The 19052-nt window shown below is 38.9% G+C and overlaps 1 protein-coding gene across 1 annotated transcript in view; it reads right to left on the bottom strand.

Moving 5' to 3' along the window:
- LOC135476904 (integrator complex subunit 2-like) overlaps nucleotides 1–19052 on the bottom strand; it is a 32864-nt gene that overhangs the window by 9561 nt on the left and 4251 nt on the right. Inside the window, 15 exon segments of the mRNA XM_064757048.1 lie at nucleotides 1276–1501; nucleotides 4607–4735; nucleotides 5402–5475; nucleotides 5477–5604; nucleotides 6257–6393; nucleotides 7199–7322; nucleotides 8440–8746; nucleotides 9413–9547; nucleotides 10738–10806; nucleotides 11911–12025; nucleotides 12246–12317; nucleotides 13550–13675; nucleotides 14892–15079; nucleotides 15619–15825; nucleotides 17436–17566. Coding sequence (XP_064613118.1) covers nucleotides 1276–1501; nucleotides 4607–4735; nucleotides 5402–5475; nucleotides 5477–5604; nucleotides 6257–6393; nucleotides 7199–7322; nucleotides 8440–8746; nucleotides 9413–9547; nucleotides 10738–10806; nucleotides 11911–12025; nucleotides 12246–12317; nucleotides 13550–13675; nucleotides 14892–15079; nucleotides 15619–15825; nucleotides 17436–17566 — 2168 coding nt within the window.

The following is a 19052-nucleotide window of genomic DNA, read 5'->3' as shown; positions in this document are numbered from 1 at the left end:
TGGAAAAAAAACAAAACAACACAATACCCGGAGTAAAAGCATTGGCTCGTTACGGGTGACTTTTCCCATTCTTCATATACATATTGTTGGAAAGCAAGTGGTCTCCAGTGAAATTCATGTAAGCCTACACGAAAGAGCACCACATATTATTATTATTATTAAGGCCCTAAGAAAAATGAAAGCTGGAGGATATAGAAAATTTCCTCTTAGAGAGTAAAATACGAGAGTCCTGAGTTCAAACTATTTTCTGGCCAAAGGTGTGAAAAGCCCTACTGTATCATGTGACCAGTCAAAAATGTTAGTTGACAGCGTGTATGTATCCAGCGGAGATTGTTAAGCAGCTTTCAGTAATGATGTACGCCCGCTGGTAGGCCTACTTATGTTTGTGAATGAAGGATTACCTACTGTGACAGTGAAAACTTTCAATCAACGGGAAGCAGGGTTTCATTCCATTAAGGTACACAAATGACTTGCATATTCACGTTTATAGCAATGCTAAAATATTACAAATCTCGCCTGATAATGTGTGAAAAGCAGATAGTGCACCGAGCTCCATGATTAGCCTGATTCCTCAACATCTTCATGACGTCCCGGCCACGCCCCCGAGTCACAAGGCTGGACATAAGTTCACATTAAATGATTTACAAATTTTTTATTAGACCTCAGCCACATGCAGATTTACTCAAATTTGGATAATCGCTGATTGCACGATATAGTTGTCAGCACTCAACATCGGTTGGTACAAAACCTGATGTGCTACTGCAGGACCGGGTATGATTCGGAACATGTGCACTTGTATGGTGTAGGCTAGCCCTGCAGGAGTTTCTGGCATGTATGTATTTTTGATCTATATACTGGGTATTGTAGACTCGGGAATATCGTGAAAACATGTAAGTTAGAATCTTTCTTGGGAAAGGTTTGACGGGAGGAGCCACTGTTCTCGTTGTTTCTTCGAATTTGTTTCTAGTGTAGACTCACACTGAAAAGCCTCTTTACCCATCGCCGGTTTAGACTACAATCTTTAAACGTATCACTACGCAGTGGCTGACCCGATACAGGGATTCGTTGATTCCTTTAAATTGTTTACACCGAACAGGCAAACAAAAAGTGTAGATCGGATCTGGGTTTTCGAAAAACCAAACGAATGCAAACGATTTATGGGGAAAATTTCTCAATACACATGTAAATGAAACTTATTAGTCATATCAACGAATAACATCGTGCTTCCAATAATTTTTAATAATTAATATCAAAATGGCGTAATAATGAGCCTACCTGTGAGTTATCTCCCCTGACACAGCACTCGAGCAGGATCTGAACAGCTGCACTCTCTTGGGCAGAGATGAGAGCGTGTTTGAGATCTTCCCTCTCCAGTTCGCAGCTGACCTGTGCAGACTTGTCCAGGATTGGGTGGGCCTGTAGGTGGGTGGATAGGTACACCCGACATGCCACAGGTATGCTTGACAACACCCGCAGTACCACCTCCACCACAGGTGGGCACCTGAACAGGTAGTAATGCATGGGAATGTAATATACATGTATGTGCATAGTAGCTTATGGGAAATGACCTGACATGTGACCCCATTTTTCCAGTAGGATACCAGACTGCTTCACCGCCTTGCCTAAAGATGACTCAGTATATATACACCTTATATGACATTAAAACCCAAGCATTCATTCATTCAGTAAGATACCAAAGAAACCTCACAGTGCCATAATTGTTAGACTCACTCGATCTCTCAGAATCAAGCACCGTGAGAAGCTTGGTCCCGCATAAAATTTTAGATCATTTACTGTAATGGGAATTTGGAACTGTAGGGTGAATAAAATTAAATACAGTGCAGGGAATATACAGTCACGGAAAAAATTATTAGACACCCTTGCTTTCTCCCATTTCTTGTTCATTTTAAAACCTTGCACAACTGAAGGAGCATTTGTTTGGGCAAAGAAAGTGATGAAAACAGAAATAGTTCATAAGGGTTTTATTTAAGAGGTGATATCTATCAGTTCTCTATGACTTTCTTGACAATGACCAAAATCACTTAAGTTCATACATCTGTAGATGTGGCAACTGTATTCTCAAAAACATTTTGGCATTTCATTTTTTCTCCTGTCTCCTAGTCACGTAGTCACATGACTCTCAGTCTCACACGGGAGTTAGTATTTGATTGCATGCCCATTGTTTTTTATGACTGCAGCTATGCGCCTTGGCATGCTCTCCACCAGTTTGTTACATTGCCCTGCGGTCACAGCAGCCCATTCCTGTTGCAAAAATTCGAACAAATTTGCTTTGTTTTTGGGCTTGTGGTTCTCCATTTTGAACTTGATAATATTACACAGGTTTTCAATTGGATTCAGATCAGGTGACTGAGCAGGCCAATTCATGGTTCGAATGTTCCGGTTCTCTATCCAGGTTTTAACTGACCTTGCCGTGTGGCAAGGGGCATTGTCTTGTTGGAAAATCCAGTCATTCGAGCCAGGAAAGAGTTTAGCAGCTGATGGAAGAAGGCTGTTTTCAAGAGTAGCTCTGTATGTGACTTGGTTCATTCTCCCTTCACACAACTGCATCTGTCCTGTTCCACCCATACTGAAACAACCACAGATCATCACTGATCCACCCCCATGCTTTACAGTAGGAGCAAGGCAGTCTGGTTTGTAGGCCTCCCCAGGCTTCCTCCTAACCAGTAAGTTGGCTGGAGTAGGCATCAACTCAAAATTGGATTCATCACTGAAGAGAACTTTAGCCCAATCATCAACAGTCCAATTCTTGTGATCCCTCGCAAAACGCAAGCGGGCCTTCCGCTGCCTCTCGTTGATGAAGGGCTTCTTCCGTGCCCTGTGCGACTTTAGACCAGCTTCAAGAAGTCGGTTTCGAACTGTTCTTGCTGAACAAGTCACATTTTTTGACAATGCCCACTCATTTCTAAGGTCTCTGGAGGTCTGACGACGATTCTTGATACAGGACCGGATGAGTGTTCGGTCATCTCGTGGGGTAGAAAGACGTTTCCTGCCTCGACCAGCTAGCAGTTTTGTAGTACCATGTTCGGCTTGCTTTTTCTTGGTGTAATGAACTGCTGTCTTAGAGATCTTCAGTTTTTTGGCCACTTGTCACTCGCTCAATCCAGTATCCAGCTGTGCCAAGATGGCTGCCTTTCTGGCTCCACATAATTCTTTCGTTTTAGGCATTATGAGAGCTGACAACTACCGAGTTGTGCTGCGTCTTAATATTTAAACAAGAGACGCCCTATTTATGTAAGCCTACATGGAGACAGGAAACCACTCTTTATGTAAGTCTGCATGTAAATGGAAAGCATGAAATTGCCTCGCATACACCCTAGGAATACAACTGACCTTAAAGCATATCAAATACGACAAAGTATTATGGAATCAGCTGGATTTTTGTCGTATTCATTGTAATCTTCGGTTAATACACCTTTAGGGTTGCCAGGCATTAAAATGAACAAGAAACCAAAGAAAATATGAGTGGTCTATTAATTTTTTCCATGACTGTACATGTAACCTGTTATTTTTTCTTAATTTTTTTTTTTTTAAAGATAGGTTATACCAATTCAACTGTTTGTTTTTTGCTCAGAATGAATTCTTTCCTTTACACATTGGAGGAGGCTAAAACAATTAATACAAGCAAAAATATGAAAAAATTCTCACTTGTGGGCAAAATGGACGGTGTTAGTGACTTTGTAGTACACATACATGTATTTACATAATCAAAAAGCCTTGAAAACAAGACAACCAAAAAGCCTTGAAAACAAGACAACCAAAAAGCCTTGAAAACAAGACAACCAAAAAGCCTTGAAAACAAGACAACCAAAAAGCCTTGAAAACAAGAAAACCAAAAAGCCTTGAAACAAAAAAGAAACAAAAAGCCTTAAAGACAAGAAAACCGAAAAGCCTTGAAAACAAGAAAAACTAAAAAGCCTTGAAAACAAGAAAACCAAAAAGCCTTGAAAACAAGACAACCAAAAAGCCTTGAAAACAAGAAAACCAAACAAGAAAACCAAATAGCCTTGGAAAACAAAAAACACAAAAAGCCTTGAAGACAAGAAAACCAAAAAGCCTTGAAAACCATAAAACCAAAAAGCCTTGAAAACCATAAAACCATAAATACTTGACAAAGCAAGTGGATTATCAATTGCATTATTATTCCATATTTGTTTTTTTTTGTGTGTCAGCTCAGATGTAAAATAAAATAAAACTGGTTTTGCCATCTTGAACTGTTTGTGCTTGGGTGGAATCAGCAAATGTGCACAGCTAGGCACCTACCAGCTTAATCAAGGCATGTAAGAGCTCACGCATTCTGATCACACTGTAATCTGTTCATCACTTCAACTGATATGCCTAAATGATCTAAAAATTCGACCTCAAAAGATCATTTTTAGGGGCAAATAAATGTCACGAGATATTACTTTTGGTGCTAAAATTTACATTTTCCCAGTAGAATATCATCCTATCTTCTAAACACCTCTCAAAGCACTTTTCTAAAATCAATGAAACTCCCAGAATCTGAAAAATGAGCGACTTACTCATGGATGAAATTTGAGGTCATTTAGTGTAGATAATTTCTAAGAACAAAAAAAATCCTACACACCTGAATACCACATCCTCACACCTCAGCACAGCGAGAGGGTCAACTGTGACATCATTCTGTGTTAAAGGAATTGGCTTGACAACGCCTTTTGGCTGGAGACGTATGGCATTGACAGTCATCAATCGAAGTCTGTAACAGCAATGACAACAACACCACAATTAAGGAAGTTAAACAGCTATTCCAGTCTACTGGTAACTTTCTTTCATAGATAATAAATATTTTTACCATTCCACATTAATTCAATGCTCCATGTACTAAGTATTTCTAATTTAATACATCATTTAATTACTTCTCTGTACAACAAATGTATTTTTTTTTTTTTTGGTCTTTGAGCTGTTGACACACAGCATTAAAGTCAGGCGAAATTAGCTACAAACAACATCACAGTAGCTGTCTCTCAACTTTCAAAAGCTCCAAATACAATGCACTTCACAGTTCAAACACCAACACAGACAATATTTTTACAACAATGGTCTTCAGCAAACTGGATTACTCAACAATTTTCATGGAGTGTTGATTTGACTGGATATATACTTCAAGTTTGTATGCTTCTTTAGTTTCTATGCATTGAAAAAGACATTCATATAGCAGCCGTCAACAAATACCGATCAATTCCAGATCAATAGTTTCAAGGCCTACAGGCCAATATTTATACAATTTGACCACTCAGAACCTCAAATTTCTAGACTCAAAAACCTTGCCAAAATTAGCTTACATCAGAAGGAAAACCCTAGTGATTTTATGACACCCTGGTTTAATAGGATATATTCAGTGAATTCGGACACTACCCATCACCTGCGTGGCATGACAGAATGAAGACGGAACCACGTCCTCTTTACTAGTGTCTGCACGCGCCTCGCCACTCCTTCCTGGCAAACTGCCAGGAGATTTTGACACCAGGATCTCAGCAAAGGGAAGCAACTCTGTCGACTCCTTCTCCAGTAAAGATTCCAGTTGGGAGACAATATCAGCTGGGCTTGTAAACATCTTCTCAAAGGCTAATAAACAAACAATATAACATTAATAGCTTTTATAATTCATGTAATTTGCCAAGCTTGCACTACAGGTCTACAATTGCATCGTGCTTTGCTTATTTGGGACTGGGAGGAGAATACTTTACCGCATATGTAGTCTCGCGAGCCATGATTGTGGACTTTAATGAATGCAAAGTAGGACAAATGAGCCCCATGAGCTCCGTCGACTGAGTATTTACACCAAAAGTCCCACGAACAATGTGAGCGTGTGAATTAGAAAATTATTTGTTCATCATCGGGATTGAAAACGTGCCTCATGAAGAAGACATGGGTCTTACACTGAGCCACAGCACACTCCTGGATTTATTTATTTATTTGATTGGTGTTACACGCCATACTCAAGAATATTTCACTTATACGATGATGGTGGGAGGAAACCCACGACCATCCGCGGGTTGCTGAAGGACCTTCCCATGTATGGCCCAAGAGAAAGCCAGCATAAGCTTGACTTGAACTCACAGCAATTGAATTGGTGAGTGGCTCCTGGGTCATTGTTCTGCACTGGCATACTAACCACTAGGCAATGGTGGTTTGTAATGATGTGACCTAAAAAAATACTAAAACTGTAAAACACAATCATAACACAAAATATAGTAAGATTATCAAGACAACTCACCTGTGGTTAGCGTCTCAGGTGTGGTCAGAACATTCTGCTTGAACTGTGGTGACCACTGTATGCTGGTCATCTTGACCATGCTTCTGTCCAGCCAGTCATCCACCAGGCAGAGGTGAGGGTAGTGAGTGGCAAGCAACCTGTCACACAAACACATGCACTGAACAACAACAACAGCATCGAAAAATTATTTTCAGTGTGACATACTGATGTTTCCTGAGGCCTTCCACTCATACACTCAAAACCTTACGATTACTTACATGTAATCGATTGTTGTTAAACGTCATTTTTAAGAATTCTTCACGTATATGCTGGCAGTTAGTCTTATGTGTGGGGGGAAACCACAGCAACTGCATAAACCACTCACATTTGGCAAGTTACTGATGAACTTTCTCACATGTAATGTATACATGTATGCATACCATTTGATACTGGTAGAAGACAAGTGACCATCAATGAACGTTAGATTACACAAACGGCAACACGTGTGTGTCGTCAGTTGCTTATTGTCATCAAGGTCGCACAAAAGGAAGTGCGGAGGGATATATATATATATATTCCCTGTCCAAGTCTAGGAGTTGTCTGGGAGCAATTTCATATCAAATAGTTATAGGATTATTATCCTTATTCTTCAACGTTTTCGCATCTGAAAGAGCAGCTTTCAGTGCTTGGCCAATTTCAGGGCTTTACAATAAGCATGTTATTGGTTATTGGTCTACAAAGAATAATGTCATTGGTGTTTTAGGAAGTACTCAAGAATATTTCACTTAAACGATGGTGGCCAGCAATATGGTTGGAGGAAACCCACGAGTATTTACACATTGCTGGCAGACCTTCCCATGTATGGCCGAAGAGAAAGCCAGCACGAGCTGGACTTGCCTTCCCATTGATGACAGTCTCCTGGGCCATTGCCAGGTAGTCTTTACAGTGAAACTCAGTCCTTACCTGAGTAGTGAGGCCAGAAGACCCACAGCCTGGGGATCAGACTGTGACACCTGTAACAGGTAACTGATGGGCAGCTGGCTCAGCAAGCTGTCCGAATAGATCTTCTGTGCCCTGCTTGTCAGTGCTGAAATGGATTTGGAGCCAGTGTCATGATGTACATGTATAAGGTTACAAGACAATGATCTGTGGGTTTTATGCTTTATCACTACTCCAAAATATTTCATTTATATAACAGCAGTCAGGTATATGGGTGGCAGAAAAAAACAAAAGTGAGGCAGAGGAACAAATATTTATTTATTCATTTATTTGATTGGTTTTTATGCCGTACTCAAGAATATTTCACTTATACGACGGAGGGCCATCATTATGGTGGGAGGAAACTGGGCAGAGCCCGGGGGAAACCCACGACCATCCGCAGGTCCACAGGTCAGACCTTCCCACTTACGGCTGGAGAGGAAGCCAGCCTGTTTCACAACACGCATGTAGCGTTTTGTGCATGTAACTTTCAAAGTGACCAATATCGCAGGAAAAGGTATTACATCGTTCTGGTATTTTACACACGTGAACATAGCGCTATACTTGTGGTGTGCGAAGTTTTCATTTACAATGATTCCTTAAAATTTAAGGGTGAAGGACAAGGAGATAAACCACCAACCTTTGGCAAATTACCGACCAACTTTCCCTAGTGATCAAGACAAGTGATCTTCCATGAACATGTAATGGACTATGCAAAGGGCCATAAGAGCATTAATGACTGCGTGTTGTCGACAGTAAGACTGGTGAAATCTACAAATTCACTGTCCAATGCTGGGACTGAACCCACAATTTGTGTTCCCTACCAATTAAAACACAAGTGCCTTCATAACTACTTGGTCATTATGAATGAGCAGACATTGTCAGGCATCAAATCCCATCTTGTCATGTACAAACTAAGAGGTGCCTGACAAACTTCACGTGTGAATAACATAGTGTATCTTAAAAACACTAAGGAACACTAAGCAGATGGTTGTTTTCCCTAGGTTCTGTCTGGTTTCGTCACACACATTTCCTCCTACACCTTTGTATAAGTGAAATATCCTTGAGTACAAGGTAAAAGGTCAATCAAATAAATAAATAAATGTCTTGATCAATGGCTGGTTTTGAAAATTGTCAGCCATACCTCAAAAAGTTATTTGCAGGCCTGCAAGTACCTTCCCCCAAATGAGAAATCCAAAATTTGCAGAAGAAAACGTACGGCTTACCAATGCTCCTCATATTTGACAAACGACAGTCTTCATATAACAGTACATAGTAGACGATCAATAGCTGAGACGTGGCACTGAAGGACTCTGGATCGGAATTGTCTTTAACGTCCCCAGGATTCTTTTTGACTGGCTCAAAGATTGAGTTGTGGAAGAGCCTCAAAACTTCATCTTCAGTGATGGCAGTGTTTGAGTAGTCTGACTTGGTGCTTGGCAAGATGATTGAGGTGATGTATGCTTCGACAAGGGGCGCGAGAAGTGGGTGCAGGGGTGAAGATGTCGAGCAGATCTGGCGATAAATCCAGCCCTGTCATAAAAGATAAAAAACTTAACTAATTATGGCATTTATTTATGCATCAGTAGTTGTTGTACTGGGTGCTACCCCAAATGCAATGCAGCCATCATGGTAATTTCTGACTGAAACCTGGTGAAAAGCCAAATTTTTTTCAACAGTACATGTATTCACTGATGTAATCTTTATTACAATTCAGATGTGATCCTTATTACAATTCAGGTGTAATCCTTATTACACCTCAAATGAAATACTTATTACAACTCAGATGTGATCCTTATTACAATTTAAATGTAATTTGCAAACTCTGGTAACATGTTATGTCCTGTTAAAAAAAAAGGTTGTGTGTGAATGAATGAACTCAGCGGACATGACAGATTATTTACTACTCGGCCAGTAAAGTGTGGTAACTGTAATATGTGGTTACTTGATTGATTTGATTAGTGTTTTCATACTGTACGCCATACTCAAGGGTATTTCATTTATACTACAGCGGCCAGCATTGTGGTGGGAGGACACATGGAGGAACATGGGGTAAACCAATGACCATCAGCAGGTTTTGCCAGACCTTCCCACATAGGCAGGGGTAATATGTGGTGATAGCTTATATAACATTACATCTGTATAAGTCAAGCACATGTTGTTATGTGAATTAATGAGCCCAGCAGTTTGTTTACTCACCTTAATGGGCACTTTATACTTAGAGAATGTTCGGGTTTTCAGCAGCTGATATATACAGTGGACAGGTAAAAAGCCTGTCATGTTCGCATTCAGGTTCTCTGTTATCGGCACAGTCACCGCGTGTGAGGTAATTACCTGATAACACAACAACAACATATAGACAAGAAAGGCCAGGGTTTATACTGGTGTGCAAAACCTAAATTCAATACATGTGGTACTTTTTGATTTCACATATTTGATTGGTGCTCTGCGCAGTACTCAAGAATATTTCATTTGTACGACGGTGACCAGCATTATGGTGGGAGGAAACCAGGCAGAGCCCGGGGGAAACCCACAACCGTCCGCAGGTTCCTGGCAGACCTTCCCACTTACGGCTGGAGAGGAAGCCAGCATGAACTGGACTTGAACTTACAGCTCATTGGTGAGAGACTCCTGGGTCATTACGCTGCGCTAGCGTGCTAACCTACTGAGCCACAGAAGCCCCCTGCATAATTTAAGGTTATAATTTATGACAACTAACACACAATCACACAATTAAAACAATTATCAACAACAGAACATTTCAAACATGTGTTACTGGACTAACATATGTATGCAAAACGCCATGACTGAGATGCATGTATTGTACCACTCTCAACTTTTTTCATGATTCATGGAATAGACGAGGACAATGAGCATATAAAGTTGCATTAGGGTTCGAATATATGAAATAAGCCCAAATATATGCGAATGATCTTTGAATATTTCTTTCCCTGAATGTTCGAAATTGTTTCTTCAAAGACAAGGTTAGATGAGTATAGTAAACATACCCCTATCAATTGTATTACAGACAAAGGACACACTAGCATGAAGTATATGTCAGATGAAAGACCCCTAAATATTGTCTGAAAAAATAGTTTTATTTATTTTTTTGAATTTTTTTTGACCTAGTACAATGCATTTAAAATTTTGGGATTCTACTGTGGCCTTTTCTGATCATATTGGGACCAATGATGTCACTTGACACACAAAGATTGCTATGTTTCATTCTTCAAAGTGCATCTTCATTTAGAGCTATGAATGCATTCAACAAATAGACCTTGAAACGAACTACAGTATTTCAAGTCAAAAATATTGCTGTGACACCACTGATACCCTCTGGGTCCCAACAGAGCACCACAGAATCCTATGTTTTAAGTGCATTTAGTCTGTTAGAAAAATTCTAAAAGTATTTTCCTGGACAGTGGTTAATGATCTTTCATCTGATAAATACTTGGTTTTAGTGGGGTTTTGTCTGGTATGTGGTACTCAAAGAACTGGTGTCTTCATCTCTGACAGTATTTTACCTGTTCAGTAAAGATCTCCTGTGTCAGGATATGGCGGACTCTCTGTAAGGCATTGGCCTTCACACCACTCTGAAATATCATCACAACTCATCAGAACCAGTCAAACTTCTATTTATTCATTTCCTTGATTAATAAGCACCAATAAGCCACTCCCTTCAGCAGCATTCTCAGAAGTTTAAATACCTGGGGGCTGGGGATAGGGATATTCGAGACACGTTTATATGTCTCATACACATTACCACCCTTCCAATTTTCCACTTTTTCTCAGAAAAATTACATTCACCTTTCAATTCTTTTGTGCAAGACGCGTAATTTTTTTCTATAATAAATTGTACTCATCTGTAAAGTTTAAAATCGATTGTGGGTATGATCTCTTGGTACAAGTCGGTCCTGAGAATGACAGTGAGTGAGTGAGTGAGTGAGTGCTTGGGGCTTAACGTCATACTTAACAATTTTTTAGTCATAGGACAACAAAGGAGTCATTAGGGTGCATGTACACCTTGTTGCAGGACGGATTTCCACCGCTCTTTCATCTAGTGCTGCTTCAATGAGACGCCTTAACGAAGGCAAGTAAGCCGCCCCACCCGAGCCATTATACTGATACGGGTCAACCAGTCATTGCACTATCCCCTTCATGCTGGACGCCAAGCGAGGAAGTTACAACTACCTCTTTTAAGGTCTTAGGTGTGACTCGACCCAGGACTGACCCTGGATCTACCCCTCCTGAATGAAAATAACAGAATGAGAAGAATCTTTACAATCCTGTCTAACAATGAATATCAAGCACCTCAACCAATCAGTCTTGTGAGTCAATATTGGGATTTTTTGGCTCAACCAATCAGTCCTGCAAGTCATTACTGGGATTTATTGGCTCAACCAATCAGTCTTGCAAGTCGTTACTGGGATTTATTGGTTCAACCAATCAGTGTTGCAAGTCATTATTGGGATTTATTGGTTCAACCAATCAGTCTTTCAAGTCGTTACTGGGATTTGTTGGTTCTACCAATCACTCTTGCAAGTCATTACTGGGATTTATTGGTTCAACCAATCAGTCTTGCAAGTCATTATTGGGATTTATTGGTTCAACCAATCCTTCTTGCAAGTCGTTATTGGGATTTATTGGTTACTGAGGAATTTAAATTGGAACTAAGCCTGTACAGAACATGTTCATACCTTCATGCCTAATGTGGCGCAGACGAGATCAGCAATTGCTTGTGTTTGGTTACCATGGAAATGGATGGCGATAAGAAAAAGCATTTCTCCATAAGACGTGCTTGCTGTGCCCAGCCTGAAAGCACAAAAAAAGCTAGGGTAACGGCTTAAAATGTGAAAGAAAAATTACACAAGAGAATGATATATGATTAATGTTTAAAGTAACACAATTTTGTGAAACAAAGAAATATTAGTATAATTCACATAAAAATGAAATTAGTAGCCTTTTGTATGGAAATAAGCAGAGCTTTGATGACAGTTTTAATCATGATGACCATGTTACAAAACTAACTCACTGTTCAAATTTTTTCTCCTCTGCCACAAGCCAACGAATCCAGTCAATAACCTGCTTCTCCTGCTCAGTCGTTCTGAAAATAAACAGTACATTTTATTTTTTTATTTATTTATTTATTTATTTATTTCCTTGGTGTTTACTAACAAATTTACTGGCCAACTTTACCACAAGTGATGCACAGATACTGGTGGGAGACTAGTAGTCCTAGCATTGTCAACATCATAGTCACCATGTCCACTGAGAGATAAGTGTCTTTAAACCACTCAGTCATGGTCTGCTCCCTCATAACTTTTTTTTTATTTCCTAAAGTACTGTTGTTTGATTTATCTTTTTGACTGGTGTTTTACGCCGTACTCAAGACTATTTTACTTATACGACGGCGGCCAGCATTATGGTGGGAGGAAACCGGGCAGAGCCCGGGGGAACCCCACAACCATCTGTAGGTTGCTGACAGACTTTCCCACGTACGGCAGGGGAGGAAGCCAGCATGAGCTGGACTTGAACTCATAGCAACCGCATTGATGAGAGGCTCCTGGGTCATTACACTGTGCTAGCGCGCTAACCCACACTGTTGTTTGAAGGAACCCACTTATTACATTGTACATTAACACCAGAAACAGACTCCAGAGAAATACCACTGTACACATGCATGAGCCTTGAAAGAAATCACAAAACTAGAAATGAAGTATCTTGCATAAAATTTAAAAAGCACTCCTTTATATCTTTGTGACATTGCAAAACCAAGATATATTTACCTCAAGGTATAAAGCAAATCACACACTGAAATACTGCTACTCTAATTTTTCAACTTTTGCGGACAGATATTAGCAGTGCTGAAAGTAGAACGTTACATTTCTTTCCCAGATTTTTGGAAAAGTAAAGATATGAGAAAAAAAAGAAACTAAATATTCCTGCTAAAATACCTTGTGCACTGGCTGAAAAGAGCAGATGAGATTTTAAAAAGGACAGAAGAAACAGGGTAATAGACAATGTGCCGCCATGTTATCCATTTTGACCAAGCAACTCCGTTATATTTCTATAACCCAAGAACACAGCCATTTCCGCCAAAGTCACGCAAACCATGTTTTGCCTTTTAGTCATATGAGCTTGGAGGTACGCATGAAGCAATATCATGGTTTTGGTTTCTCTAAAATGGCGTGTTCCTTTAGCTGAATAAGAATTCCATATTAAAAGTTGATTTAACCAGCTGTTTAGGTTTTTCCCACCTCTCTTCAAACATAACCTGATTATATTTTTTATTGTCTTTTCTTTCAAAAACTTAGCAGATTTAACAGAGAAACTTACGCGAGGAGAGCAGGACAAGAGATCAACATGGAGAGCGAGAGGCAGACAAAACGCGCTCCAGCAGCCGTCACCGGTGGTCGCGCAGTCAGCAGGTCCACCAGACACTCATTCTCTTCCTCACTAAATCTGTAACAACAACAAAATTGACAAATTTACTTACGACATAAAATGCTACATGGTTGAAAAAAAGAAAGCTTACATTTATTTGTTTATTTTTAGATACGATAAGCCGGAGAATATTGTGAACGATTGTGAAAGTTTCGCCTGATTTCACAAACGTGTAACGTCTAATGCTTTTATTTATATCTTACTACTGGGGCATCATCTACTTGAAAACATCTTTCTAAGATCAACGCAACATTAACTCTCAGAATTACGGCAAAATGTACAACTTCGTTACTGGTGAAATTTCACGTCATTTGCCATAGCTATTGTTGTGTCCACCTAGGATTAATGAGCCATCAAGAAGTCATTCTCCACGACTGAGGTTAGTGGTACATACGCTTCTGCTGTAACTTTCAGTTTCTGAAACCTACCACATCGTGGACAACGTCGCGTACATAAACCACTTTGAAGATCTGCTTTTGCTTTTGGCAAAATTGTTTGTTTTGAATCTCGCATGTACGCTATAGCTGTCAGGAATAGTAGGCATACGAGCAAGTTGTCATGCGTATTAGAAGCGCATCATCAAATTCTTAAGCCCTTATCAATTACATGTATCTGTAGCCTAGGTGTCAAGGTCAAATGGCATATCCGCCATCTGACAACTCTCACATTCTTTATTTTTACCATTTTGGTGACTAACAAAGCTCTCGGTTGCCATAGAGTAGGCCTAAATATTATTAGGAGCTGTTAATACAAGAAATTTTTTCGCAGGCAATCAAGGTACTGACTGGTATGTGATATTTACTGTCACAACCCTCAAAATAGTGCATTAAATAGCCTATCATGAAAAGACACTGAACAAATAATACATGAAAGCACGACTCCAAACATAATTAAAATTATTATTCAACGCATAATCATAACATATAAATCCCAACAAACCAATGACGAAAAACATCGCGAAAGGAAGCTAATATTTGACCATGACACAAAGTCTATTTTGTTAAGCGCACTGACGCGGCGCACTTGGTGAAACTACTTCAGGCAATTTCTTTTTTTCACATTTTTTCACCTCTCTATAATACGCTTCTGGCGATTCTGACCAATAGCCCCACAAAAATAAATATTCCTGCTACAATTACATGTATATTGGCTTAAAAGATGTGAATGCATAAACCTCTGTCATGGGAACAAACCAAAGAATTAAACCGCACAGACCCACACAGTCTTCACTTACTTGAGCATGGCAATAGCCTTGAGCGCACAGTAAAGCCGTATGAAAGCACACGCCTGTACAACATTATCATCCCGCAGGTGCACGACGTAGTCGTCTCGTGTTCTGAACCCTTCCCCGCTTATCACAGAGTTAAGTCCGCCCAGGAGTTCTTGCCTCAGGCAGTACACCATGCTACGCGAATCTTTGTGCTGAGAGAAAAAGAAAAATGTTGTTACAAAGCATAATTTAATGCGTTGATTTTTACACACTTCGATCAATCTCCAAAATATTTATTTTACGTAAATATGTATGATGACAATAATGTTTATGGGTGGAGAAAAATCCTTCAGTTAAGTTGATTTTATACACGTTGTGGGATTTGTTTGGAAGATAGGATGATATCTTACTGTTCGATGTATGTTTCAGTATCAAAAGTGACATTTCATGGCATTTATTTGCCTCCAAAAATGCACTTTTTGTGGTTCAAATTTTAGGTCACTTAGAGAAGTACGTATTTCTTTATTCAATTGTTTTTAAACAAGTGGAGAATTTATGTGGAGAAAACGGAGGAGCCTTGTGTACACCACTGATTTTTGCCAGGTACATGTACCTGACAACCTCCTGACTGAAGCCCACTAGCAAAAATGCAGAAGCTGGATTCGAAAATACGACATCTTTGGTCAAGGCCCTGATGGTTGCAGTGAGCCAGCACTTTAACCATTAGATGCATGCTGTTAATACATCTTACCTTCTGACCTATCTTAATGAACTGTGAAAACCATGTACGTGCAGTCTGCTCGTTACCTAGCAACAAGCCTGTGACAAAGGAGACGATATCGCTGACACTGCCTGAGGTGGACGCTGTGGCAGAGCCTTTACTGGCACTGGAATCAGCACTGTGAGCAGTTTGTAGTGTCAATGCCACAGCAAGGCCTGGAAGTGTACAGTTTGTGACCTAGAAAACAAACAAATGTTACCTTAATTCAATTTTGAAAAGTTTAATGAGTTTTGAGAATTATGTTTTTATTTACATTGTTGATTGATGCTACCCTCAAGAACTCTTAACTTATATATGTAATATGGTGGATAGTTTATTGCAAGAAAGAAAATCTGTTTCAACAAAAATGGTTATTTCTCCACTAGCTGATTCCCATTTGTAAAATGATTAGTTTTGGCCACTTTGGTCAAAGATTAGATACTTTGGAAATCCTGTTTTCAGCTGAAAACTCTCATCACCGTTCATATGTGAAGAGGAACAAGGTTATCTCGGTCAAACCACTGAATTTTAACGGCGAGTTACTCGCAAATTTTTCTTCTGACATACAAATACATGTATATCCAAACCATATCAGTGCTAAACCAACATTCTACCACATAAAGTTAGACAGTGCAATTGACCACATGAGAGTAGCTGATTGCTTGTCTTGACCAAGTCTCCACAAACATACAAGTGGGAGACCAGGGGAACCTATGAACTTCTTGTCCAAAGCTTTGACCCACACTTAAACACTGGATTTATTATGACAAATTGACTGCATTAATTATGATTGGATTTTTTATGACAGATTGACTGGATTTATTATGACTGGACTTATTACGATCAACTGACTGGATTTATTATGACTGGATTTATTATGACAAATTGACTGGATTTATTATGACTGGACTTATTACGATAAACTGACTGGATTTATTATGACTGGATTTATTATGACTGGATATTTTATGACACATTGACACCATTTATTATGACAAATTGACTGCATTAATTATGATTGGATTATTTATGATAGATTGACAGGATTTATTATGACTGGATTTATTACGATAAACTGACTGGATTTATTATGACTGGACTTTTTATGATAAACTGACTGGATTTATTATAACAAATTGACTGCATTAATTATGACTTTTATGACAGATTGACACCATTTATTATGACTGGACTTATTACAATAAACTGACTGGATTTATTATGACTGGATTTTTTATGACAAATTGACACCATTTATTATGACAAATTGACTGCATTAATTATGATTGGATTTTTTATGACAGATTGACTGGATTTATTATGACTGGATTTATTATGACTGGATTTATTACGATAAACTGACTGGATTTATTATGACTGGATTTATTATGACAAATTGACTGCATTAATTATGATTGGATTTTTTATGACAGACTGACTGGATTTATTATGACTGGACTTATTATGATAAACTGACTGATTTATTATGACTGGATTTATCATGACAAATTGACTGGATTTATTATGGGTTTGTACATAAACACTGAGATAACCTGACAAGGACTTTAATAACGATGTAAATGTATCCTGTTTCTAACAGAACCCAGACTGATATCTATGAACTGTATAAAGGGGCCTACAAAACAGAATTGATACCATGGTTGACCATAACTTGATTCTTATGGACATTTTGCTGGATGTTGCAGCAAATGCAAATTCCTGCTTGTTTTAAAATATACAAGCTTCGGAAATATAAACTACTACAGTTTAAATAATTGATGTTAGCATTTGTCACGATAAAGTCTTACACAGAGCTCTCTGATGGCCAAGGCCTCGTTCTCACTCATGGCACACATCATTCTCAGCATCTCTGACCGCCTCTCCCCGTCCAGACACTGCTCATTCAGCTTCTCTCCTCGTGTCACCAGACTCCGGCACACTGTGGGGACAAACAGAGCAAACTTTGGTACTGTCTCAACTATATGTCTTTCCTTTATTTATTTATCTTTTTTCTGTCAAGCTTTAAACAACTACAACTTTTGGACGCACATTACAAAACTCCCCAGGTTATTATTTTCAGACAAGCTTCTAAACTCTTCACAGAGCACATGTGACTTTTACAATCATTACCATACTCCTCACAGTACAGATTTCAACACAGGCAATTTTTTGAAACACTCCTATACTCCTCACAGTGCAAGTTTCAACAATTGCATTTTTTTGACACTCCCCCATACTCCTCACAGTGCAAGTTTCAACAATTGCAATTTTTGGACATACTTCCACACTTTTCACAGTGCAGGTTTCAACACAGGCAATTTTTTTACACAGCCCCATACTCCTTACAGTGCAAGTTTTTACAACTGCAATTTTTGGACTTACTTCCACACTTCTCACAGTGTATGTTTCAACACAGGCAATTTTTTGACACACCCCATACCCCTCAAAGTGCAAGTTTCAAAAATTGCAATTTTTGGACATACATGTATAATTTCCATAGTCCTTCCACATTACTTGTCAATGCCACTTGTTAAATTTGTATTTTATACTCCAATCTGACTTCTCTTCCGAGGATATCATGCTTCATTCTTGCTTGTTTGTTAATATAAGACAACAAAATTTCCACAATTTATTTCACAGATTTGAAGCAAGCTTTCTGGAAACTTTGAGAAAGGGAAGGAGCAAGACATATTTTTTTTTAATGTGGACTGGGGTTCAAGGTCTGATTATTATTATTATTTTTTTTTTGTAAGTACTGTCAATGACTTCAAATTGTGTCCACAAAAGTGCATATTTAGAGGTGAATAAATGTCACAAAATATTATTTTTGGTGCAACCTGTGGATGGTTGTGGGCTTCCCCCGAGCTCTGCCCATTTTCTCCCACCATAATGCTGGCCGCTGTCGAATCAGTGAAATATTCTTGAGTTCGGCGTAAAACACCAATCAAATAAATAAATAATACAATAATATTTTGGGCAATTTTGGAGTCTATTCAAAGATCAGGTGTCCTTGGCAGAAGTACATTTTATGTGTATATATTATCTTCCTCCAATTTCATTTTCATATTGAACTTATACAACAAAGTAAACCATGCAAACATTTTATCTATGTAAAATCTTTCGCCGGAAAACTGAACAAATCGAAACATGCTCAAACACTCAATCATGCATCATTAAAACAGTTTCAACAAAACATCAACATATATCAAGCAAAATAGTGAAGTTTAATGGCATACAAAATCAATGCTAATTAGCTAACAGTGGAGAAAGGGTTTCTTGTTAAACCCTGCAGCTTTGGTCACACCTGAATAAATCTGCCACCAAAATAATGCAGGCCACTGTCGTACAAGTGAAATATTGTTGAGTACAGTGTAAAACACAAATCAAATAAATAAATAAATAAATGTGCCATACCTAAAAGTCAG

This window comes from Liolophura sinensis, chromosome 10, assembly GCF_032854445.1.
Source record: "Liolophura sinensis isolate JHLJ2023 chromosome 10, CUHK_Ljap_v2, whole genome shotgun sequence".
In the NCBI taxonomy this organism is placed as follows: Eukaryota; Metazoa; Mollusca; class Polyplacophora; order Chitonida; family Chitonidae; genus Liolophura; species Liolophura sinensis.
The sequence above is the reverse complement of the archived record's forward strand: the minus strand, read 5'-3'. Positions and strand labels throughout refer to the sequence as shown.